At 53.7% G+C, this 23,772-nt stretch overlaps 3 protein-coding genes across 8 annotated transcripts; all 3 read left to right on the top strand.

The window, feature by feature from the left end:
- Positions 1-1,645: 1,645 nt before the first annotated feature.
- CLK2 (CDC like kinase 2) lies at positions 1,646-10,396 on the top strand. 5 transcript variants are annotated; one of them, XM_064282672.1, is made up of 13 exons: positions 1,646-1,779; positions 3,341-3,510; positions 4,285-4,510; positions 5,206-5,290; positions 5,643-5,709; positions 5,880-5,996; positions 6,813-6,979; positions 7,761-7,855; positions 8,561-8,690; positions 8,792-8,874; positions 9,006-9,085; positions 9,265-9,355; positions 9,860-10,396. In XM_064282672.1, the coding sequence occupies exons 2-13, from the start codon at positions 3,341-3,343 to the stop codon at positions 10,043-10,045; spliced, it is 1,497 nt and encodes a 498-aa protein (XP_064138742.1). In that variant the 5' UTR covers positions 1,646-1,779; the 3' UTR covers positions 10,046-10,396. The 5 variants fall into 5 exon arrangements, with proteins under 5 accessions (XP_064138742.1, XP_064138740.1, XP_064138739.1 ...); XM_064282670.1 differs by having other exon boundaries at positions 5,203-5,290; XM_064282669.1 differs by having other exon boundaries at positions 4,282-4,510.
- A 125-nt stretch (positions 10,397-10,521) lies between these two features.
- SCAMP3 (secretory carrier membrane protein 3) lies at positions 10,522-15,444 on the top strand. Of its 2 annotated transcripts, XM_003415128.4 has the most exons (9): positions 10,522-11,139; positions 11,477-11,554; positions 12,125-12,247; positions 12,326-12,446; positions 13,112-13,240; positions 13,679-13,838; positions 13,945-14,046; positions 14,631-14,748; positions 14,998-15,444. In XM_003415128.4, the coding sequence occupies exons 1-9, from the start codon at positions 11,074-11,076 to the stop codon at positions 15,142-15,144; spliced, it is 1,044 nt and encodes a 347-aa protein (XP_003415176.1). In that variant the 5' UTR covers positions 10,522-11,073; the 3' UTR covers positions 15,145-15,444. The 2 variants fall into 2 exon arrangements, with proteins under 2 accessions (XP_003415176.1, XP_064138744.1); XM_064282674.1 differs by lacking the exon at positions 13,945-14,046.
- A 546-nt stretch (positions 15,445-15,990) lies between these two features.
- Positions 15,991-21,469, top strand: ENTREP3 (endosomal transmembrane epsin interactor 3). Its single transcript, XM_023554042.2, has 11 exons — positions 15,991-16,797; positions 16,995-17,051; positions 17,260-17,370; positions 17,477-17,596; positions 17,781-17,888; positions 18,450-18,625; positions 18,756-18,855; positions 19,180-19,249; positions 19,527-20,075; positions 20,708-21,129; positions 21,216-21,469. Exons 1-11 carry the CDS (start codon positions 16,573-16,575, stop codon positions 21,387-21,389), a joined length of 2,112 nt encoding a protein of 703 aa, XP_023409810.1. The 5' UTR covers positions 15,991-16,572; the 3' UTR covers positions 21,390-21,469.
- Positions 21,470-23,772: the final 2,303 nt, after the last annotated feature.

Raw genomic sequence — 23,772 nt, 5'->3', positions numbered from 1 at the left:
CTGACCTTTCAGTTAGCAGCCAAGCACTTAACCACTGTGCCACCCAGGGCTCCCTAACCTTTTGGTTAAAAAAAAAAAAATTTTTTTTTTTTTTTTTTTAGGAACCAAGAAATCCTGGCAGCTCCCTGAAATGCTTTGTTCTGTCTTGTCTTCAGCCTTTGCGGAAGATATTCTCCTCCAATTCACTTTCCACCAGTTGGTTCAGATCTCAGCTCTTCTAAGAAACCCAGAAACACATTCTCAACTCTCCTTCCCCAGGAAGGGTCTAGACTGTTGTTTTTAGCTGCCTGAGTCAGCCCCCTACTCATGGTGACCCCAGGCACGGTGAAACAAAATGCTGCTGGGTCCTGCAGCATACCCATGATCGGTTGTAGATCTGACAGTTGCTAGGGTCTGTCTAGACTAGAGCTGTCTTACAGCAGCCAGGGCACCACTGTTCATAACAGTGCTTGTCACATGTTCACCATTATTTGTTTACAGGTCTGTCTGTGCCATTAGATTGTGAAGGTCTGGTGAACAGTAATCCTGCGCCTGGCATGATGTTGGACGCATAGTGGACACTCAGTAAAGGCTTGTTGAAGAAATGGTCTGGGAAAGGTGTTCATGGAGGAGGAAGTGAACTCTCCAGTCCTTCATCCCAACGCCTTAATTACACTTCCTCCCCTATTTTACAAAAGTTCTTCTCCTAAACTGTTTCTACGTATAATTGGTCTAATCTCAATCTATTCCCTATCCCAGCCCCCCTCTTATATTCTTTAATTTTAATAAGGCAATCCTCAGGTTATTCTTTTATTTCCCTTTCAACCTTCCTTTCTGACCATTTTTCAATTTCTTCTATAGCGTCTCTGACCCTTCCCGGTTTGTCTTAAGGTCTTTCTCTTTTCTGCTCTATTTTTTCAATTCAGTAAATTTATACTTCTCACATATTATGTGTAAAGCACGTTAAGATACAGTTCTCAAATGATTTCCCTCTTTAGGATATCTGATTCTCCATCCCTGCATTTCTGAAACATTTCCTCCACGGTCATGTCCCCCGCTGCCACATGTGCATAACTTTGCTCAGGACAAAAGGTTGAAGCCCCTCTTTCCTGGGGTTAGGTAGGCAAACTGTTTTAAGCACCGGATGTTTTCAGGCTTGGAGAAACAGAGCTGACCACGAAGCCTCACAAGAGTCAGAAGGTTTGCGGAGCGGCAACACTTTGTTTTATTTTACATCTCCAACCTAACTACGTAAGCTACAGCAGTCTGGATGAAAACGGCACAGGACTGAAGAGCCAGACCTCTTCGAGTGGAGCCGGCTCGGCAGGTAAGCAAGCGCGTCTTGCGACCCCCTCCCCGCCCCACGGACTGCCGGCCCCGCCTTTCCCCGCCCCGACCGGCGGGCGCTGCAAGCTACGTGAGCACGCGGCGGCGTGCGCGGCCCTGGGGCGGAACCCAGGGGTAGCTGGGAGGCGACGCAGGGCGTGCGTGCGTGCGTGCGTACGTGCTCGCTCACAGTGGCGGCAGCGGAGAGGAAAGGCCAGAGCCGGAGACTGAGCGGGGATCGGGCCCCGGGCTGGGGCGTTGCGAGCGGCGCCGACCGGATCCTGGGGGCGGGAACGGAACCGGGGCGGGCGGGACTGGAGCGGAGCCCGGGAACGGGGCGGGAGGTCCCGGGGTCCCGGGTCGGGGGGGTGGAGCCGCACTTCGTCGCCGCGGGGGTGCCGGGACTCCGGCCGCAGTGCCGCCGCCATCACGGACTTCCTGTGGGACAAGCGCACGGGCCTCGCCGCCAGAACGGTGAGCGCGCGGGCTGGCGGGCCGCGGGGCCGTGCGGAAAGATGGCGAACGCGGGGGCGCGCCCTGCGGGGCGGGCGGGGATAGGACCGGATTGGGGGCAAGGGACTGGGGCAAAGATTGGGAGGAGGATGCAAAGCTGCAGAGGTGGGGAGTAAAGAGATGAGGTGGAAGCAGGTCGGTCTGCCTTATATATATCCAAGAACGCCTATAGAAAACTTGGGAGAGGCAAGAGTAGGAGAAGGGGTGATGGAGTAGGGACAGAAGCTCCAGAGATGAGAAAGAGTAGAATAGCGAAGTTGGACTAAGCTGAGGAGTAGGACAACATAGATTGTCACTTTGAGGATATGGCGTCTGACTCTAGGAGTGAGTTCTGGATTTTTCGAGTGAGAAAGGGAAAAAAGATTTAGAAGTTGAGACAGATCCTAGGTTAGATATGCTCTAGGGAGAAAAGGCCTGTGCGCGTCCTTGGTGGCAGTGTGGTTGTGGTGAGATGGCACTTATGCTAAGCAAGGTTGGATAATTAGGGGTATTCTTTTGCTCGCATTTTCTTGGTTTTCTCTCAGCTCTGTTACAGTAGGACTGAGTCAGCTATCACTCTCTTTAATTCGAAAAGGTTGGGAAGAAATGGCCAGGAATGGGTGTCATGTGTTGGTGTCATTTAGCTTTTTCTACACTTAACCCCATGTCCACCCGAGACTTCTGTCCCCGGACCCTCTCATTTCATTCTGCCCTCCTCTTCCCTTCTTTCTGGAATGTGACCGTGATTTCTCTGTGACTTTCCCTGAAGAGAAAAAAAGATCTGTGCACCATGCTGTTCCATCCCCAAATAACTTGAAGGTAGCTAGCTAGCTCTAGGCCAAGTAGTGCTAATATTAATTAAAAACCAGTTATTCTCTACTTCCCAAGTACAAGAGGGGTGGGGCCAGGTAGGAAGCTGAGACTTGACATTAAAACCTCTCTAGGGGATTTGGCAGAGATACTTCAAGGGGCCAGGCCCAGATTCTTGAAACTTGATTATATTTGGTATATACTTGCTATGTGTAGAAACCTGGAAAACTGGATTCGTGCCCTCAGGACATGGATGGTCTCTTTATGGAGATAAGATACTTAAGGACTATAAAACCTTTGTCAGAACAATTACAGTAAAGCTAATGTCTATTGAGCCTGTTGGCACAGATCTGTCTTGGGTCATAGCCAAGGATGAAAGGTGGCGGTCTCTGTCAGTCACACAGTCTCACCTGTAATAGAGCTGTGGCCCAGACCTGAGGGCCTTCATGGAGCCATGTTTGAGGAAAAGCAGGGTAGAGGAATGAGTAGAGATGGGGTAATTGTGGGATGGGAGGAGAGCCTATTAGAATTTTCAGCCAGATTTAGTAGGTGAATGTGTACCTTAAGTTTGAGAAATTGTAAGCACAGAGAAAGACTGCAGAAGTTGTGGGTGGTAAAAAGAAATAGGGATAAAAGAGCAGAAAGCCCCTTAGGATCTCTGGAGCACTGGGTCCTTGGAGGGGAACTTTGATGGGAGCTTTCTCCACTATTTTTTCTTTTCCTTCCTTTCTAGATGCCTCATCCCCGAAGGTACCACTCCTCAGAGCGAGGCAGCCGGGGGAGTTACCATGAACACTATAGAAGCCGAAAGCATAAAAGACGAAGAAGCCGCTCCTGGTCGAGCAGCAGTGACCGGACAAGGCGACACCGGCGGGAAGACAGTTACCACGTCCGTTCTCGGAGGTGAGGCCTCAGGAAGAGAAACTCAATCTCAGGTCACGCACTGTTCAAAAAACACATACTGGTTCCGTGCTAAGAGCATTGTGCAGAACAGCTGGGTGGAGATGATGTTCAAGGTGGCTAGCAAAATAAAGCATTTGCACTGCATTGGTAATAGCTGTTATCATAGGGGAAGTACAGAGCCTGGGCTGAGGAAGCACCAGCAGGTTTGGTTGGGTGAGATAAAATGTGTAGTTCAGGGGATTTCCCAGAGAAAGTGACATCTAAGCGTGTCTTCAGTTGGAATAGGAGTCAGACTAATAGGAGTCAAATGGAAGAAGTGTCCCAGGCAAAGGGAAAACATGTGCAGAGGCCTGGGGGCTAGAGGTAGCTGATGGTTTAATAAGCAAGACAAAGTTGGGTCTATATAGTTTTAATAATTTCAGCAGTATTCAGGAATGGTTTGGAGCAAGGCTGGATTTCAGTTGGGGAGGCTGGAGAAAGAAATGACTATTGCAGTGTATCACTGGAGGGGAGGAGGAGACCCCCAGAGAGAGTGAGTACTCTGCAGATATCTTTTCAGAGGCCTTGGTGACATACAGGTGTGGGCATCCTCCCATTTAGTCAGCTCACGCTTCTGGTTCTTGGTCCGCTTGGAGCACCATAATAGGTGTCTGGGGGCAATTTTTCGAGCATTACTCTTCATTGTTCTTACTGAGGGAGGATCTTGTCACATGGCAGAAATGTGGCTTGAACACATGTACCTAATGGATGTTTTTTTTTTTTGTCCCATAGCAGCTATGACGACCGTTCATCTGACCGAAGGGCGTATGACCGGCGATACTGTGGCAGCTACAGGCGCAACGACTACAGCCGAGATCGGGGAGAGGCCTACTATGATGCAGACTACCGGCATTCATACGAATACCATCGGGAGAACAGCAGTTACCGCAGCCAGCGCAGCAGCCGTAGGAAGCACAGGCGGCGGAGGAGACGCAGCAGGACGTTCAGCCACTCATCTTCGGTGAGTGCCTGCTCAGGCCCTTCTTCTCCCCACTCTTCTTCAGACCCTCTAGTGCCCTGGTAAGTGAGCAGTATTCTTGTTCTCAGCTGAGCATTGGGGCATGTACGTTGAAGTGGGCACCGAATCTGCCTACACTCTTGGAAGCTCTCCAGCTCTTGGAGGGCCCTGGAATCTGCTTTGGAGATGTATGGGCACAGAGCATTTGTGACCCCCAGTGCCCTTCCTGGCATGCTGGGCTTATTGTGATTGGGAGTAGCTCTTCTACCCCAGAGGCCTCCACTCTGTTGGGGACCTTGCTTGGGAAGTGCCATTCTCCCCCAAGCCCTGGGCTTTTTGGCCTCCTTGGCAGGTGGGCTTGGGTGGGGGCAAGGGGAGATCTGTGCCTGCCTGAAAGGGCATTGCGTAGAGCATGGCGTTGTGGGTGACATTGGCAACGACACTACTTCTCTGCTCTGCCCATGCCTCTCCTTGTTCCTGTTTTGGGTTTGGGGACTTGGGATTGTGCGCCGCTCTCTCTTCTCACCCCAATCCGCCTTACTGCATCTGACGTGTTCCCTTCCACTGTCCCCCATCATCGTCTGTCCCCCCTGGCTGGGCGCCTGTGACCGGTGACCCCTCCACCACCCACCCCGTCTCCCTCCGGCCCCCGCTCCGACACCTGGCTTGCTCCGGCCCCCCCCGCCCCCCGACAGCAGCACAGCAGCCGGAGAGCCAAGAGTGTAGAGGACGACGCTGAGGGCCACCTCATCTACCACGTCGGGGACTGGCTACAAGAGCGATGTACAAGCCAAATCGTAACAATCCTATAGCCTGTAATGGTCCCATAGCCATCCTAATGTCCCAAGCCAACCCAAGTCACAGCCTCTTTTGCCTTTTCTCAGTGGTGTTGTTTATCTGGGTGGTTTGAGTTGCTGTTGAGACTTGGCCTCTGCTGTCCACTCCCAGCTCTCATGGCCCCTGGGTTAAAGGTGGTGGGACTCACTCAGGGGTTTTCTTCCCCTGTGACCATCTGTATCTGTTCCCCCTTCATCTCCTCACCCCAGGTTGCTGTACCCTTTTTTTTTTTCCCAACTCAGCTCATCCCCTGCCTTCTCTTCCTCCCTCTCCCCGACCCTGCTCTTTTTCATTTCAGATGAAATTGTAAGCACCTTGGGAGAGGGGACCTTTGGCCGAGTTGTACAGTGTGTTGACCATCGCAGGTAACTGTCAGTCCCCTCCTTACTCCAGATCTACTAGGTATATGGAGGTGGGGTTTGTCTGGGGCTTTTTTGCTAAATAGCCAAAGGTAGGATTTCTTAGTGCTCAGACAGCCCACTCATTCTGGGATGTTCTTGAGAACCCAACAAAAGCCTCTCCTGCCAACCTACAGGGGTGGGGCTCGAGTTGCCCTGAAGATCATTAAGAATGTGGAGAAATACAAGGAAGCAGCTCGGTTAGAAATCAATGTGCTGGAGAAAATCAATGAGAAGGATCCTGACAACAAGAAGTAAGCAGCCAAAGGAATATGAGGGGAGTCTGAGAGTCCCCACGCCTACACAGGAGAGACTCCCAGTCCAGAATTCGGCAGGCAGGGAAGTCCTAGACCTCATTCATCCGTCTATTGTTCATCATCCTAGAGCAGGAGGACAGCAGGGCAGGAAGGGCCTGGGGCATTCTCTGACCCATTCCCCTTGTCTAAGGGACATTAGATTGCACTGTTCTCTGTTTTGCTCCTGCTCAGGACGGCCTTTGTAGAGATGTGCCCTGGAATGGCCCCGGGACTCAGCATCAATATTTTGATCCAAAAAATGGATTAAGCTTTTATACCTAGGATTATGCTGATGGGGCCACAGACGTTTATATAGTAATATTTTTGTTCACACACATTCGTAGGCCAGAAGTACAATAAGAGCATTCAGTAAAGACGCAGAGGGCAGTAGGTATAAACATGGGCCCGATGGCAGCTGACGGCGAGTGAACTGCAGGAACGGGGCTGGAGTCAGGGTCAGGAGTGACAGCTTGACAATTCAGGGTCCGTGCTGTTTGGAGCCTGGCACTCAATAGCTCTTCAACAGAGAGTTTTTGCATTCTTTAAAGTTTTGCAGGAAAATAGTTTAAAGCTTGGCAGGTGTTTCCTCTCTTCTTGGGTCTCCCAGAAGGGCCATTCCCTAAAAAAAAAAAAAAAAAAAAGGTGTACTGAGTTTTGTTGGAAATGCAAGCTGGTGTGTTTTTGCCCAAGTATGTGGAATCACCAGTTCTGTGGTCCTCCTTATTGAAGGGGTGGTGGGCTCATCAGACATCCTCCCCCCATCTCTCTTCCCAGCCTCTGTGTCCAGATGTTTGACTGGTTTGACTACCATGGCCACATGTGTATCTCCTTTGAGCTCCTGGGCCTTAGCACCTTCGATTTCCTCAAAGACAACAACTACCTGCCCTACCCCATCCACCAAGTGCGCCACATGGCCTTCCAGCTGTGCCAGGCCGTCAAGTGTGAGTGGGGCGGGCCAAGGCGGACTCTGGGGCAGCCCCTCCCTCCATTGGACCTCTTCTGTCTCAGTCGTGCACTGGTGAAGCCCCTAAACAGTCAACTCTCGATTATCTGCACTTCTTTTATTCACTGTCATCTTGACATCACCTCTTCTGACTTAACTCCTTGATTGATGTCTCCACCATTACTGATTGCTCTTATTCCACATTCAACCTAGCAGGAGCTGGAAGAGAAAGCCTTTGAAACCGAAGCACTTAATTACCTCATTTTTCCCTTCTTCCCCTTCCTTGGGAAAGTGTAAGTCAGACAGCAAACACAAAGACAAAAACATTCCACTCAGGCTGGAGGTTGACGTTTGTCTGAGATGAGATGCTCTCCAGCCCCAGCAGAGCAGGTGGGAGCAGGGAGGAGTTGAGCCAAGGGGGCAGATACAGAGTCTAGACCAGTGCATAGTTCCTCCTGAGTCTTCACAACCATACAGTTTCACAGACTGGAGTTCACAGAGTGTCAAATACACAGATGTGCCAAGTCAATACAGAAGTACAACCCGTAGTGAACTTGGGTTTTTGTATCAGGTGAGAGTTGCATATATAAATAAGAGCAGGGCTGCTTAGCTGCTTAGCCCTGGCATTTCATTTGGGTGTAGAACAGAAAGCAGCCTAGTCATTCTGGACCTGCCACCTCATCAGCTTTGATCCAGGTGACCAAGTTGGGGGCCAGCTGATGCTAGTTAGTAACCCCTTGTGGCCTGCACTGAGCCTGACCCGGCATTCTCCCCTGCAGTCCTCCATGATAACAAGCTGACACATACGGACCTCAAACCTGAAAATATCCTGTTTGTGAATTCAGACTATGAGCTCACCTACAACTTAGAAAAGGTAAGGCAGACAGGGTATGCCCCATGGCCAGTGCCGGCTGGCAGCTGTTCCACTTTGCCTTCCCTTGGCCCTTTCTGTTCCGTTTTCACATTCTCCCCATTTCCTCCTTGTCTGACTCCAACTGAATAAAATCAGTGTAACAGAGGAGCTTACGAGAGAGACTGAGTAAAGCCAGAGTACCAGAATGGACTAAAAGGAGAAATTTAAGGGCTTAAATTAAATTGGAAGAGAACTTGAAAAAAGGACCTCGGATAATTTCCTAATAGAGTTAAAATGGTTTTAAGGTTCTTGGTTTAGACTTAGTGTCTCTCTTTCAGACATATTTCTATAAGGCAGGAAACCTCAGCTTCCATGACAAACTGAAAATAATGGGGACATAAGAGCTAAGGGAACCCTCTCTCTCCCCTGATCCTTTTGCCACCTGTTACATATATATAGCTCAAGCGTACACTGGCCACTTGGGTATAGTCTTAAGGTACGTACAGGCTTGCCCGTTACTTCATAATCATTTCTTAATCCTTTTCCTCTGTGCTGAAGTACCCTGCATAATCTAGGGAGGCTGTGAAGCAGGTGACTGACTATCCAGGATATGTGGGAGCAGGCAGGAGGCCAGTTTCATTGTTAAGGCTCAGAAGCACTTCAGAGAATAATGGGGAGTCTTGGTATGAGGAGAGGAGATTCATTCTCTTCCTGCTTTGCTTCCAGAAGCGAGATGAGCGAAGTGTGAAGAGCACGGCTGTGCGGGTGGTAGACTTTGGCAGTGCCACCTTTGACCACGAGCACCATAGCACCATTGTCTCCACTCGCCATTACCGAGCACCAGAGGTCATCCTTGGTAAGGGAGGGCAAGGCCGTCCAGGTGTGAGGAGACGAGGAGGTCAGGGTGGGCCAACTAAAGCCTCATAACACCTTTTTCCTCCCTCTACTCCCGCCCAGAGCTGGGCTGGTCACAGCCTTGTGACGTGTGGAGCATAGGCTGCATCATCTTCGAGTACTATGTTGGCTTCACTCTCTTCCAGGTAAGTGATGGGTATCTTAGATGACCACCAGGCTTGCATCTAACTGGTTTCCTGTTTTTTGCTGAGGACCTGCCTGCTCTCTTCTCCATTCAGCACCTGCCCCCATGTTCACTTCTGTCTTTGTTTCCCAGACCCATGACAACAGAGAGCATCTAGCCATGATGGAAAGGATCTTGGGTCCTATCCCTTCCCGGATGATCCGAAAGACAAGGTGAACCTTGAGTGGGAGGGACTTAACTTTTTCCCTTTTCTCTCTACAGAATTGGTCTATTTCACATCATTTTTTTCTTTAACGTCTCCCCTCCCCCCCCCCAGCTGTTCTCAGATGGGGGATAAAAGAATTATAACAAGAGGAACCTCCTGATTCCTCAACCTCCCCTTCCCCTCTAGGAAGCAGAAGTATTTTTACCGGGGTCGCCTGGATTGGGATGAGAACACATCAGCTGGGCGCTACGTCCGAGAGAACTGCAAACCACTGCGGGTGAGCGGGACTGGGAATAAATAGTGCCCACCACCCAGAAGTCATTTCCTCCTTGAGGGGGTTTGCCAGGAGCAGAGGGTTAGGAAAGGAGGGGAAGTAAAACGAAAAGAACACATCCTTGGTCATAGAGGACAGGTGAGAGGCTGTGATTTTGTGGAGAGAAAGTTAGACAACCACATCTGTCTTGGGCCAACCAGAGATCAGAGCAAGGTCCTGGATTCTTTAGGTCAGACAGAAAAGAATGAACTACCTTGAAGAGCTTACATGTTAACGAGGAGCTAGTGAAGATTCATGAAGTTGACGAGTAGAAAGAACTTTCAAAAAGTATGAAGGCATAATCAAACTAGTAGGAAGGTAGGATCAGACATTGATCATGGTATGGACGTGGTAGGGCAGCATTCAAAATAGTTGCAAGCAGAGCCTTGGTTCTCCAAGCTAGGGCCTTGCAGAAAGCAGGGTTTGTAAGACATCCTGCCTCACGTTTTTCCTGCCCTCCACCACCAGCGGTATCTGACCTCAGAGGCAGAGGAACACCACCAGCTCTTCGATCTGATTGAAAGCATGCTAGAGTATGAACCTGCTAAGCGGCTGACCTTGGGCGAAGCCCTTCAGCATCCTTTCTTCACCCGCCTTCGGGCTGAGCCACCCAACGCCAAGTTGTGGGACTCCAGTCGGGATATCAGTCGGTGACGATCAGGCCCTGGACCCCTCTGCATCTTTTAGAGCAGTGGGTGTCCAGTCCAGGACACTGGTGCTTTTTTATACACAAGAACAGAGCCGGAGCTCACTCCTTCCTCCTGGCTCCCTACACATCTGTGAATATGTGAAATAGTGTAAATATGACAGAACTTGTACCTATGGATTCAAACCCTGCCTTGTACATAATGCCATTCCATCCCACACTCTTCCCACCCTCACCTGCCCCTTCACATGGAGTTGGATGGGGTCAAGAGTGAGGTAACCAGGTGACATACCCTGTGTTTTATAAGGAATTTTGTACAGTCTTTGTGAAATAAAATGACGTGCTTCATCGGACCCCCATCCCTGGAGTTTGAGGCTTGGGGGTGTTGGGTGGAGGGTTGAAAAGATTGGCAGCCTTCCTGAATCTGGGTATAAAGAGTCTTACACTGCTAAATTAACCAGACCCAGGCCACCAGTTTTACCAAGTTTCCTCTTGGAAGGACATACCTTGGGTTAGAATAGAGAAGGATTCTAAGATGTCACGTCTGTGATCTAGAATAATGAGGGTTGGAAAAGACGCCTTGCTACTGTAGCCCTTAAGATGGGCCACAGGTTAGCGCCAAAAATCCAGGTGGAAAGTTTAAATAAACAATTAGGGTCGTTAGGAGCCGCCGCTACCGTTCAGAATTCTCCCGGCGTACATCTCGGGATGCTCAGAAGGCCCAGGATCCTGGCGCGAGAGGCCTGCTGGGAGATGTAGTTCGTTGGTGGACAGAGGTCACATGGGTAAGGGGTGGTACTTGGCTGTGTGACCGGGTTAGAGGTGTCACGTGGGACACTTCGGTCTGCGTTTAGCAAAGGCGCAAGCGCAGCTTGCTGCTGCTGCTGCGGGGTCCTTGTGATTCTTCCGGTCGGGACAACCAATCGGTGTGCAGGGAAGCGGGGCGGACGGAGAGGAGCAGAGGGAGGTCTGACAGCCGCCACTGCCGCGGCAGGGGCGTGGAGGGCTGGGGGCGGCCGAGGCCGCGCTTGCAAGCATGGCCCAGAACAGAGACGGCGGGAACCCGTTCGCCGAGCCCAGCGAGCTTGATAACCCGTTTCAGGTGAATTGCGCCCACCTCCTTGGGGCAGTTGGGTTAACTCTTCCTGTTTCTGGAGGGTCGCGCTAACTTGTATTTTAATTCATGACATTTGATCCGGCGAGGGGCCGCCACGTGAGGGGGAGGATGACTCCAGACCAGTGAACACCTTAGGGGGCGGGCCCTGCCCTTCCTGCAAGGTATACTGGCACTGTGAGATGAAAGATTTGGGGCAAATGTTTGGATAGCAGTGTGGCCCCTAGAGTGTAGTTCTTGGAGCCACAAGGAATTTAGGAGCGATCCCTGGAAATTCCCCCAGGAGGCACCAGGTGCCAGCTGAGCCCCAGGTCTCTGCCCTCAGGACCCAGCTGTGATCCAGCACCGACCTAGCCCGCAGTATGCCACGCTTGATGTCTACAACCCTTTTGAGACTCGGGAGGTGAGTTTCTGGAGAGCACAGAAAGGCAGGGAAGGGGAAGATGTGCCAGTAAGCCCAGGGCTTACTGCATATAGAGGGAGGAAGAAGCACTGTGATCTTAGCTCCCTGAGAGAGGTCTGTCTGCCATGGCTTGTCTGGAGACACCAGGGCCAACCATCCATCCCGGCTGAGCTCTAAAAGTCAGTCCGGGGAGAACTTGGATTCTAGCAGGGTTTGAACTGAGGCTTCTGTCTGGAAAGGCATGAGATAGAAAACTATGGTTAGGGGTGCAGTTAGAAGGCGAGAAACGAGGAGGACTAGACTTGTTTGTCCCATTGGAATAGAGAATGGTAAAGATTTTAAGAGTTTAAGGGGTAGATATTGTACGTGAATGCTTTGAATCCTTGCCAAGGAATTGGATATGAAGGGGGATGCAGGCTAATGCAGGTCATCATTGAGTTCTCTGACATCAATCCAACACAAGAGCTTAACTTTCTAACAACTGGGGGAGGGGCTTCTGGCTCAGGCAGATTGTAGATTCCTGGTTATGAGGGCCTGGATGATCCCTAAGGTCTTTTCCAAATCCAACAGCCATCACCAGCCTATGAGCCTCCTGCTCCTGCCCCACTGCCTCCACCCTCAGCTCCCTCCTTGCAGTCCTCAAGAAAGCTCAGCCCCACAGAACCCAAGAACTATGGCTCCTACAGCACTCAGGTACAGGGGCGCACGCAGTGGGCTGGGGAGAGGGGCCAGTCCTCAGGACTCACCGCTCCCTCTGCTTATCCTGGGCAGGCCACAGCTGCAGCAGCCACAGCTGAGCTGCTAAAGAAGCAGGAGGAGCTCAATCGGAAGGCAGAGGAGCTGGACCGGAGGGAGCGGGAGCTACAGCATGCTGCCCTGGGGGGCACAGCTAGTAAGTGGATCCTTGAGGGGGCGCCACTGAAGAGAGGAGGAGGGTGTTTGACAGTTTGGAAGGAGCAAAGCAAGGCCTTAAGAGCATGGACTCTGGAGCCAAACTGCTGAGTTTGAATTTTGGCTCTATCACTTACTAACCATGAAGTTTTAGGCAAGTTATTTAATCTCTGGGTACCTCAGTTGCCTTTTTTGTAAAATGAGAATGTTTGTATCTGTTTGACAAGATTGTTGTGAGGATTAAACAAGACCATATATGCACAGTGCTTAAAACAAACAAACAAAAAGATTGCCTTTGAGTCAATTTCAACTCATAGTGATTCTGTAAGATAGAGTAGAACTGCCCCATAGAGTTTCCAAAGCTATAATCTTTATAGGAGACCGCCACATCTTTCTCCTGCAGAGTGGCTGGTGGGTTCGAACCACCAACATCTTGGTTAACAGCCGAGTGCTTAGCCACTGCACTACCAAGGCTCCTTAGCCCAATGCTTAGAGATTGTAAATAATAAATGTTTGCTATTGCTATTATTTTTGCCATCTCCTCATCTTGTCTCCTGGGACCCTGAATTAGAAGAGAGGACATGGAAATGGAAGACAGAGGGAGCAGGCCCCTTGTTGGTCTCTGTCTGACTTCTGGGGACCTCCTGCTCTCTCTGTCCCTTGCAGCTCGACAGAACAACTGGCCCCCCCTACCACCTTTTTGCCCAGTCCAGCCCTGCTTTTTCCAGGACATCTCCATGGAGATCCCCCAAGAATTTCAGAAGACAGTATCCACCATGTACTACCTCTGGATGTGTGAGTAGTGGGAAGTGTTTTTGGAGGAAGGTAGTAATTGGCACTTCTCTTTCTTGTTCTGTATCCTAGTTGTCAAGAACTAGACATTTCACCTCTCCTCAACATCCAAGTTTAAGACCAATTTTTCTAGAAATTTTTCTTTTATAGTACCTATAATTTACCAGCCAGCTAACAAATATGTATTGTTGCTCGCTTTCTCTTTCCTTATCCCAGTACATAAATGTATTTTCAGTCCTTTAAATGTCTTTATAAGAGGGATCACGTGTGATGGGGATTTGCTTGTTCTGGCTCCACTGTTGACTTGAAGATGCCGTGAAGGCAAAGCTGCCTTCCTTTCCTTACTCAGCCACATCTGGTGAGGGTTTTGGGTGGGTGTATATGAGAAGAGGCCACATTGCAGTACAGAAGGACCCGTCATCCTGTCCTTCCACCCCTTAGGCAGCACCCTGGCTCTTCTTCTGAATTTCGTCGCCTGCCTAGCCAGCTTCTGTGTGGATACCAGTAATGGCTCGGGCTTTGGCCTTTCCATCCTTTGGATCCTCCTTTTCACTCCCTGCTCCTTTGTCTGCTGGTACCGTCCTATGTACAAGGCTTTCCGGTAAGCAGGGGGATGGGGAAGGGGATGGGGCACCTGGGATGGGCCTTGTAACTGCTCCTCCATTCCTAATTCTTCTCCTACCCACCACATTTTTTTGTCCTTGCAGGAGTGATAGTTCATTCAATTTCTTCGTTTTCTTCTTCATTTTCTTCGCCCAGGATATACTCTTTGTGCTCCAGGCCATTGGCATTCCAGGCTGGGGGTTCAGGTCCGTGAGGATGCCATCCACCCTCACCCCTCCCTCTCACTGCTCTAGACCAAGCCTGCACTGGGTCCTGGGGAAGGGGTTGTTCAGAAATAGGAAATGTGGTTTTTATTCTTGGGAGGTGCTACTCTAATGGGAGAAAGAGACAGGACATACTTCCGGGATAGAGTCCAGATAGAGCTCGAGACAGGTGTGGATTAAGGGAAAGAAGGCTACATGTGGTAAAGCCCATCAGTCCTACTCCAAGGCTTCCTGGAGGAGGGATGTGTAACCACAGTTGAAGAAGGATGGGAGTCCTCAACAGAGAAGGATCTGTCTGGAGCGAGGAGGCCTGGAAGAGCTTGGAGAGCTAGGAGATAATGGCCTGGAAGCTGGGATCAAACTGGGAAGAGAAAGGATGTACTTGGGATTGTGGTGTGTGGCATGCTGTCAGACTGCCAGGAAAGCTAGTTTCAGCTGCAACCGCTGATGGTTGTGGGTGGCAATTGGGCATGTTTGTGACAGTAACCAACAGAGAAGCTGGGAGGACAGAGGACCCAGCTGGGAGCAGCCCCTCTTAACTGCCACTTGCCTTCCTCTCCTTACAGTGGCTGGATCTCGGCTCTGGTGGTGCTGAAGGTCAACAAGGCTGTAGCTGTGCTCATGCTGCTGGTTGCCCTGCTCTTCACTGGCATCGCTGTGCTGGGAATTGTGATGCTGAAGCGGGTGAGGGGCTGGGTTGAAGGGGGGCCAGAAGGGTGAGATCATGGGTCCCTAGGGGACTGGGTGAAACTGTGGAGGGCCAGGCTGTTGGGTGAGTTCTCAACTAATGGACTTCTGGGGCGGGAGGGTGTTTCTCTGTGTGTATGTGTGTGTGTGTTGGGAGGAAGGGACAGAGCCAAGAAGGTGAGTGGTGGTGATGGTCTTAAGTTGGGGTTGGGTACCTGCTGTAACGTCTCTGCCCTCTGCTTGCAGATCCACTCCCTCTATCGCCACACAGGTGCCAGCTTTCAGAAGGCCCAGCAAGAATTTGCTGCTGGTGTCTTCTCCAACCCTGCGGTGCGAACCGCAGCTGCCAACGCGGCCGCTGGGGCTGCCGAAAATGCCTTTCGGGCCCCTTGACCCCTGACTGGGATCCCTGGCCCTGCCACTTGAGGGAGCTGACATAGCCCCCATTCCTGGGGTCTCTGGGACTTGAAGAGGCATCGCTACTTGATGTCTCCTCTCTAGTGCCCCAGTCCAGCGGCCATGACTGCGAGCCTGACTCGGGTGCGGGGAGCCCGCTGTGACCCAGTCACACTGCCCGTCCCCCCAGTCAGACCACACTGCTGCCACGTCTCACACCACCCCAACCCCAGCTTCCCTCTGCTGTGCCAAGGCTGTTGCTTCGGTTATTTAAATAAAAAGAAAGTGAAACTGGAACTCAAGTCCCTGTTTCATTATTTTATTGGAAATTAGGTGTTATGAGAAAGTGTGGCAGGGGCTGGAGTGGAGGAGGACTATGAACTCCTCAAGGGAATCAAACTGGGCTTCATTGTAAACTGAGAGCCGTGGTGGGGTTGGGCGACGGGACCCGGCTGGCTGGCGCAGGAAGAGGGAGGGAAGCCCAAAGATGGGCGTGGAAAAGCTCAGCCACCAGGGAGCCCTGCTCCCCACCCTTCTCCATTAATGACCGGGGAGGAGCGGCTGCCTCTGCCGGGAATGCCGCGGGCCCAGGGGCCTGCGAGACTGGGTGGGGCTCAAGGGGGTGCGGAGATGGTTGGCATCTCCGTCCTGGGTCGGCGGAGAGGTAGGGGTTGAAGGACCCCTCACCAGGCTGGCAGATAGCGCCGGCTCGCCCCGCCCCTGCCTCCTGCCCTTCCCCGCCCACGGGGTCTCCGGCCCGGACTACAACTCCCGGGGCGCACCGCGCGGGCCCTTGCCGCCACGCCCCTCCTACCTCTCCATCCCCATCCCCCGCCCCCAGTCCTGGACCAGCTGCAGCCTCAGCTGGTGTAGTGGAGCTGGGTGGGGAGGGAGCGGGGCAGGCGACCCAGGAGACAGAGGCGCCGCGGCCTCTCCCCACCATGCAGCCCCGGACCCCACTGGACACCCCGAAGGCACACCGGCTGCACCTCTAGGGTCACCCGGCGCTGACCACTCCCCTCATCTCTAGACTCCTTCCCCATCCTTTTCGCCTTTACCCTCCCTACCCTTCCCCAGCTCCGGACCGACGCCCTCCCCTTACTCCCGGACCGGCCCTTCTCGGCGCCCCTCCTTCCTAGGGAGATGCAATGAGCCGGTGCCCCCGCGTCCTCACCGCCGCCCCGGGCACGGTGCCTGCCCGGTGCCCGTGGTGGGGAGGAAGCACTCCGCGGCCCCTCCGCGACGCCCCTCCCTTGGGGCCCCCCTCAGCTGGCGTCCCAGGGGCATGTCCCAAGGGACCCAGCCAGGGGGTGGGCTCTAGAGCGAAGCGGGTGGAGAGGAGGAAGGACCGGGCGTTGGGCGCCTCTGAGATGCTCCCAAGCGCCAGGGCGGGCCGAGCGAGGCTCAGGCAACCGGGCGGCAGGCATGATGCCCTCGCCTAGTGACTCTAGCCGTTCGCTAACCAGCCGGCCCAGCACCCGGGGCCTTACCCACCTCCGCCTTCACCGGCCCTGGCTGCAGGCCCTGCTCACGCTGGGTCTGGCCCAGGTGCTACTGGGCATCCTGGTGGTCACCTTCAGTATGGTGGCCTCCTCCATCACCACCACTGAGAGCATCAAGAGGTCCTGCCCGTCTTGGGCTGGGTTCTCGGTGAGTTGGGTGCACCGCTGTTAGGTGGGGGGTGCTCCTCAGACCCCACCCCTTCACACCAGCTGCAAGTCCACATCCTGGCCTTTCTTCCCTCTCCTACTCCTCTCCCTCCTTACAGGGCTGGGTGCACCTGGTGGTAAGGGGATCACTCAGGTGCCTCCCCTGCCAGACTGAGCGTGTGCCCACTCTGTCCCCAGCTGGCGTTCTCCGGGGTGGTTGGCATTGTGTCTTGGAAGCGACCATTTACTCTAGTGGTAGGTGCCAGGGTCCAGTGCCCTCTGGGAGGCAGGTGCCCAGCACCTGAGGGGCTGTCCATTAATACCCTTAAGGAGGGAATTGGCTCTCCAGTTTGTGCCAGCCAGGCACAAGGTATCCATGAAGGAGGGTGACTTCATTTATGGTAGAAGTAAAACCTGGCACCTGTGTAGGTCTCAGCCCTTAGACTGCACCCTGTTTCCGCAGATCTCCTTCTTCTCTCTGCTTTCGGTGCTCTGTGTCATGCTCAGTATGGCTGGCTCTGTTCTCTCCTGTAAGAATGCTCAGCTGGCCCGAGACTTCCGAGACTGTTCCATGGTGAGATTTGAGGAGGTAGAGCTGGAAAGACCTGGTTGGGGGAGGTGTGCTGGACACCTCCGTTTGTCCCAATACAGGCCACCTCATACTCCCCACTCCCACTCAGGAAGGAAAAGTCTGTGTGTGCTGCCCATCTGTTCCTCTCCTCCGGCCCTGTCCAGAGTCTGGACAGGAACTGAAAGTTGCCCCTAACTCCACCTGTGATGAAGCCCGAGGGGCCCTCAAGGTAAGCATGCACCCCCACCTCCACCATTCCTTCCTCCCCCATCATTCTGGTTTCTACCCTTGCTGCCCCAGTCACAGCTCTTAACTCTGTACCGCCCTCCCTGGATCCTCACAGGCCTGGAACATGTGGAATTTACCCCTCTCCAGGCCCTTCTCATGCTCCTTCTATCTCTTCCCTTCTCCAGAACCTGCTCTTCAGTGTCTGTGGGCTCACCGTCTGTGCTGCCATCATCTGTACCCTCTCTGCTATTGTCTGCTGTATCCAAATCTTCTCTCTGGACCTTGTACACACGGTAAGGGGGGGGCCAAGGTCAGGGTCAGGGAGGTATGGTGGGGGAGGGGTGCTGGGCCTGGGCCTGGGCCTGAGGCTGCAGTGCAAGCCTCTGTGCACTGCACTGGGGCTGGGGCTATGGGTCAATAATAGGCAGGTCTGTTGGAGGGACGTTTAGGGGGTCCATGGGTTGGGGAGGAGGGGGATGACAGGGAGTGAGTGAAGTATGTAATGCCAGCCTGGGGCCAGGAGAGGGGGCTTTAGAGAGTAGAACTAGAAGGGACTTCTGGATGGGGCAGGGTCAAGAAGGTCCTGGATCGGGGGTGGAGGGGAGGGGAAGGGTGGATGTTCTGATGGGGACAGTGTCAGAACAGGTGGGATTCTGGATGGGGTGGGGCCACACAGGGGAGGAGTTTCTGAGTGGGTGAGGCCAGAGCCAGCAGTCCGGAGGGAGAGGCCAGAGTGGGAGGAGCTTCTTGGAGGGGTGGGGGGGCAGAAAATAATGCAGGTAAGAGGGAAGTTGGGGGACCAAGGGAGAGGTGTATTCCCAGAAATCAAGCTTCCTGATCTGCTTGCCCTGCAGCAGCTGGCCCCTGAGCGCTCAGTCTCTGGGCCCCTGGGGCCTCTGGGCTGTGCATCCTCACCCCCAGCCCCTCTTCTACACACCATGCTGGACTTGGAGGAATTTGTACCCCCTGTGCCCCCACCACCCTACTATCCCCCGGAGTATACCTGCAGCTCAGAAACAGATGCACAGAGGTGAGGCCTGGCAGGTCTTGCTGGGGAAACCAAGGGAGGAGGCTGCAGCTGGAGTTTGGACCGGTGGGGAGGGATCTCGGTGGGGTAGGAGTTTTTTTCCAGGCCCTAACGCTCTCCCTCATCCTGCCAGCATCACCTACAATGGATCCATGGACAGCCCAGTGCCCTTGTACCCTACTGATTGTCCGCCTTCCTATGAGACTGTCATGGGGCTACGAGGAGACAGCCAGGTGAGAGTCGGGCTGGGAAGCTGGGTGGAGCCTGGAAAGCTGAGTGGGCTGTAGTAGCTGGACACAGATAATAATAGTTACTGCATTCTTTATAGCACTAGCATGTCGCTGTCATCTTTGATCTTCCTTAAACTCTGGTGAGGAGGGAAGAGTCATAGGAACTACGATTTCTATTTTGCCAATGTGGAAACTGAGGCATAAATAAAGTGACTTGCACAAAGTGATAAAGCTGGACTGGAATCTAAGTCTCCAGAGCTCTGTCCAGTGCATGGGGGTGGCTTGTCACTGTGTAGGGCTGTACCCCTGACGCTGTGTCTTCTGCAGGCCACTCTCTTTGATCCTCAGCTTCATGATGGCTCCTGCATCTGTGAGCGAGTGGCTTCCATTGTAGATGGTGAGCAGAGAGCCAGAGGGCCAGACAAGGGCAGTGCTGCTAGGGAGGGTGGGACTGAGTGGGGGGAAAGAAAAAAAAAGGGAGGGAGAAATAGGCTGAGTTGGTGGTTTAGGGACAGGGAGGGCTAGGCTGTATCTTCTTGGAACTCGGTATTTATCTGTCTCCTCTGAGATACAGCTGGAGGCAGAGAAGCCAGAGGGAGAGGCTGGGCCTGGGAGAAGAGGAACTGCCTGGTCCTGGCTAGCTAGTGCTAGCCAGCGCCTCCTGCCACCCACAGTGTCCATGGACAGCGGGTCTCTGGTGCTGTCAGCCATCGGTGACCTCCCTGGGGGCTCCAGCCCTTCAGAGGATTCATGCCTGCTGGAGCTGCAGGGCTCGGTGCGCTCCGTGGACTATGTGCTCTTCCGTTCCATTCAGCGCAGCCGCGCAGGCTACTGCCTCAGCCTGGACTGTGGCCTGCGTGGCCCCTTCGAGGAGAGCCCCCTGCCACGGCGGCCCCCTCGTGCTGCCCGCTCCTATTCCTGCTCTGCCCCTGAGGCTCCCCCACCCCTGCTGGGTGCCCCCACAGCTGCTCGAAGCTGCCACCGGCTGGAGGGCTGGCCGCCCTGGGTGGGACCCTGCTTCCCAGAGCTGAGGCGGCGGGTCCCCCGGGGAGGCAGCCGGCCAGCAGCAGCCGCACCCACCAGAGCCTCCACTCGACGCTTCAGCGATAGCTCAGGTTCCCTCACCCCACCGGGGCACCGGCCTCCTCATCCGGCTCCCCCGCGACCGCTGCTCCTGCCTCGGTCCCACAGCGACCCAGGCATCACCACCTCCAGCAACACTGGTGAGCCCCCCACCCTGGGATGCAGGAGAGGGCAGGCACTGGGAGTCAGAGGGTTGGCGATGGCCACTGGAGTTTGGGACATGGGACATTGTGGGGTCCCTGTGGAGGAAGAAGAAGTGAGCTCACTCCTGCGGCAGACACTTCTGGAGCACTCACCTCCTAGGGATCCAGCATCCATAGCTTAGTGGCTAAAAGAGTTGGCCTTGTTTTTTGAAACCCGGTTCCACAGCTCCCAGCCTGAACAAGTTACCTAACCTCTCCAAGCCTCAGTTTCTCACCTGTAAGACAAGTATAATACTAATGCCTACATCATAAGTCCTATCGAGTAAATGAAAATTAGCTAAGACAAGCAAAAATGCTTAGCACTGGCACAGGAAGCACTCGTCATTACCATTGCGAGCCAGGTCCTGGGGAAGATACATCAGTGAACTGTATGGACTTACCCCCTGTCTCTGTGGGTTGTACCACCTAGTTGCTGGCACATATGGACAACGATGATGTCCCTTGGTTGGGGATGGGGATATAGAAGTTGCGGAAGCTCCTCTGGGCTTGAATTCTCACAGTGGGTGGTGGGCAGGCACTTTCACAGAGGCACCTACCCTTAGTCCCTGTCTCTTTGTCTCTCCCCCCAGCTGACTTCAGGGACCTTTATACCAAAGTGCTGCAGGAAGAAGCTGCTTCCGTTTCCTCTGCAGATACAGGTCAGGGATGTGGCTGGTCCCTGGAAGGTGGGAGGCGTGGGCCACTGCCTGCCCTCTCTACCCCCACATTCCACCCACTTATACTCTTTCTTTCTGCAGGGCTTTGCTCTGAAGCCTGCCTCTTCCGCCTAGCCCCCTGCCCTTCCCCCAAGTTGCTACGTGCCCGCTCAGCCGAGAAACGGCGTCCTGTGCCCACCTTCCAGAAGGTCCCCCTGCCTTCGGGTCCTGCACCTGCCCACTCACTGGGGGACCTAAAGGGCAGCTGGCCAGGCCGGGGCCTGGTCACTCGTTTCCTCCAGATATCCAGGAAGTCTCCAGACACCCTTGGGAGTGGAACCCATGGGCATAAGCAGGTGGGAGTTAGGGGAACCAAGATACTAGGGAAATCCTAGAGCTTGTGGCTCAGCCATACTGATCCCCTCCCTATGTCCCCCTCCAGGTACCCCTGAGGCCGTGGGGCCAGCCAGGCCGAGAGAGCCTACACCTTCGAAGCTGTGGTGATCTGAGCTCTGGCTCCTCCCTGCGGCGCCTCCTGTCTGCCCGCCGGCTGGAGCGTGGTACCCGCCCCCACAGCCTCAGCCTCAATGGAGGCAGCCGGGAGACTGGGCTCTGACCTGGGTGTCTTGCCATATGGAACAGATCCAGATGATTGTTGGGGCCACAAGCACCAGCCGGTTGGGACCTGCAGCCCCCAGCGCCCTCTTGCACTGGCTGGCACAAAAGAAACCTGCTGAACACCCCCCAAAGTGTCCCTTTCCCTCCTACCTCTGGGGGGCTGCTGCTGCTTGCCTCTGCCCCTTCCAGCCTGAGAGAGCTTCTGTCCCGTGCCACATGGGTATTCAGGCAGGCTGGGGTGGGGGGCGGTACCCCTGCTTACAGCATTGGGGGAGGAAGACTAATAAGCTCCTGTGCCCCCAGCATGTGAGTGGCTTTCTGATTCACCAGGGGCACTATGGACAGGGCAAAGGCGTGTCCTGGGTGTCTGGGCATCAGGGGCTGTGTGCCTATGCAATGGTGTGGTGAGGCATGATGTGGGTGGCCTCCCACCTCCACCATCTCTAGCTGCATGACCTCGGGCAAGTTATTTAACCTCAATAGCCTGATCCGTAAAACCTTGTGAGGATGAGTGTTTATAAAGCTCTTAACACACTAAGTAAGCCTTCAATAAATTTCAGTTTTCCGCCTCTCTCCTGGATCATTCTTTATCACCAGTAACATTTGCTGTAGTATCTCTCATACTTAAGAAAATTCTCTCAAGACACCTGTGTTTATTTTCTGCTACCACCCTGTATCTCTGCTCCTTTTCATACCAAAATGTCTCCCCTCATTGTTCCCTCTACTTTTTTTGACCATCCATTCTCTCATCACCCACTCCCATCAGGCTCCTTCCCCTACCTCTCCCCAGCCGCTGCTCTTGGCAAGGTTTTCAGTGACCGAAATGGTGTCAGACCCAGTATGCATTTCATTGGATCTCTAAGCAGCATTTAACCCAGTTGATCAGCACCTTTCTTGCCACTCTGCTGCCTCTGCTGGACCACTTAACACTGGAGGGCCCCAAGGCTCTCTCCTCAGCCCTCTTTTATACCTCTATTCTCTCAGTAGCTCACCAAGGTTCACAGTTAGCCTTGACCTCTGTACGAGCTCCAACCTCCAACTCAGTCTCTCTGCTTGGATATCTAATGGGCATCTGAGACCTAACACGGCCACAACTGAACTGATTCCCCTGTACCTGTTCCTCTTCCAGTGCTCCTATCTCAGTAAGTGGCACTTCCATTTACCCAGTTGTGCAATCCAAAAATCTTAGGAATCACTCTGATTTCTTTTTTTCCCTCATCTAATGCATCCAGTCCATTAGCAGTATATGCTGAATTCCACCATGTCTCACCATCTAGTTCAAGCCACCACCCCCTCTTCCCCGCCTCTGAATTGATCTGTTATTTCTGTTCTTCCCAACAATCCATTCTCCACTCAGCAGAGTAGTGTCATAAATCACGTCACATCACAGCTCTGCCTAAATCTAATGGCTTCCCGTTGCATTTAGAACAATTTCCAAACTCCTTTGTAGGGTCAGGTGCAGTTTGGCCCGCTCTCTCTGCTCCAGCAGAGCTAGCCTGGCACCTGCTCTTTCCCAAGCATGAACCGCTCTGCCAGCTTTCCTGTAGTTGGTGTCTTGGCCACCAGAACTCCTTGCATTGGGTCTAGCACATAGTATATAGGTCCTCAATAAATACTCGTTAAGTTACTAAAATGGCAGAGAGGGGCATTGTAAACAGTTTCAGGACCCCATGATGATTGTGAGGACAGCGTGGTGCCCTCGAGGGAGGAAAGGGAGGAGCAAGGGGCACTGCCCAGAGATGGCGACAGCCTGCAGGCTTCTTGAATAATTCACATCATAACAATCCAGCTGCCAGCTCAGGGAGGGGTGGGGCGCGGTCAGGACAACAAAATAAGGTAGGAGATTGGGGTTCCCACCGGGTCAATTTCTGGGCACTGAATGTTCCCTAACCTGAGGCTCTCTAAGGAGGAAGTTCGAGAACCCAGCTCAGCTCCAGTCCGCTGGACTCATTCAGGGAACTCAACCTCCCCCACCCATCAAGGTTGTGGTGGCGTGTGGACGTCGAGGCGCATGCGTGGCTCTCGCCTCGCGTGCTTGCTCGCTCTGAGTAGGCCCCCGCTCTATCTCGCTCAGCGGGTCAGCAAGAGCGGTCTGTCCCCAGTAAGACCAATGAGACATGCGCAAGGGCCCTACGTTCCGCCTCCGGCGAGTCGAAGTCCCCATTCCCGCTCGAGGCTCCGCCCCCGCCCAGCCCCGCCCCGCCCCGCCCACGCCCCGCCCACGGCCCCGGCCCCCGCCCCGCCCCAGCTCCCCCGCTAGCCCGACCCCGCCCTGCCCCGCCCCACCCTGGCCGGTCTCCGGCTGAGCATCTCCCCGCGGAGCGTGGTGGGCCTGCTGCCCGGATCCCGGCCGACTTCGCGGGACCTCCTTCTCGGCCCCG

This window comes from Loxodonta africana, chromosome 3, assembly GCF_030014295.1.
Source record: "Loxodonta africana isolate mLoxAfr1 chromosome 3, mLoxAfr1.hap2, whole genome shotgun sequence".
Classification (NCBI taxonomy): Eukaryota; Metazoa; Chordata; class Mammalia; order Proboscidea; family Elephantidae; genus Loxodonta; species Loxodonta africana.
The sequence above is the reverse complement of the archived record's forward strand: the minus strand, read 5'-3'. Positions and strand labels throughout refer to the sequence as shown.

Bases quoted from the DNA above. Each gene is read 5' to 3' on its own strand.
- CLK2 (XM_064282668.1), top strand. From the start codon at position 3,341: ATGCCTCATCCCCGAAGGTACCACTCCTCAGAGCGAGGCAGCCGGGGG. The intron at 5,291-5,642 runs GTACAAGCCAAA...TTTTCATTTCAG, and splicing joins GGACTGGCTACAAGAGCGAT to ATGAAATTGTAAGCACCTTG. The intron at 7,856-8,560 runs GTAAGGCAGACA...CTTTGCTTCCAG, and splicing joins TCACCTACAACTTAGAAAAG to AAGCGAGATGAGCGAAGTGT.
- SCAMP3 (XM_003415128.4), top strand. From the start codon at position 11,074: ATGGCCCAGAACAGAGACGGCGGGAACCCGTTCGCCGAGCCCAGCGAG. The intron at 11,140-11,476 runs GTGAATTGCGCC...CTCTGCCCTCAG, and splicing joins AGCTTGATAACCCGTTTCAG to GACCCAGCTGTGATCCAGCA. The intron at 14,749-14,997 runs GTGAGGGGCTGG...CTCTGCTTGCAG, and splicing joins GAATTGTGATGCTGAAGCGG to ATCCACTCCCTCTATCGCCA.
- ENTREP3 (XM_023554042.2), top strand. From the start codon at position 16,573: ATGATGCCCTCGCCTAGTGACTCTAGCCGTTCGCTAACCAGCCGGCCC. The intron at 17,597-17,780 runs GTAAGCATGCAC...TCCCTTCTCCAG, and splicing joins AAGCCCGAGGGGCCCTCAAG to AACCTGCTCTTCAGTGTCTG. The intron at 18,856-19,179 runs GTGAGAGTCGGG...TGTCTTCTGCAG, and splicing joins GGCTACGAGGAGACAGCCAG to GCCACTCTCTTTGATCCTCA.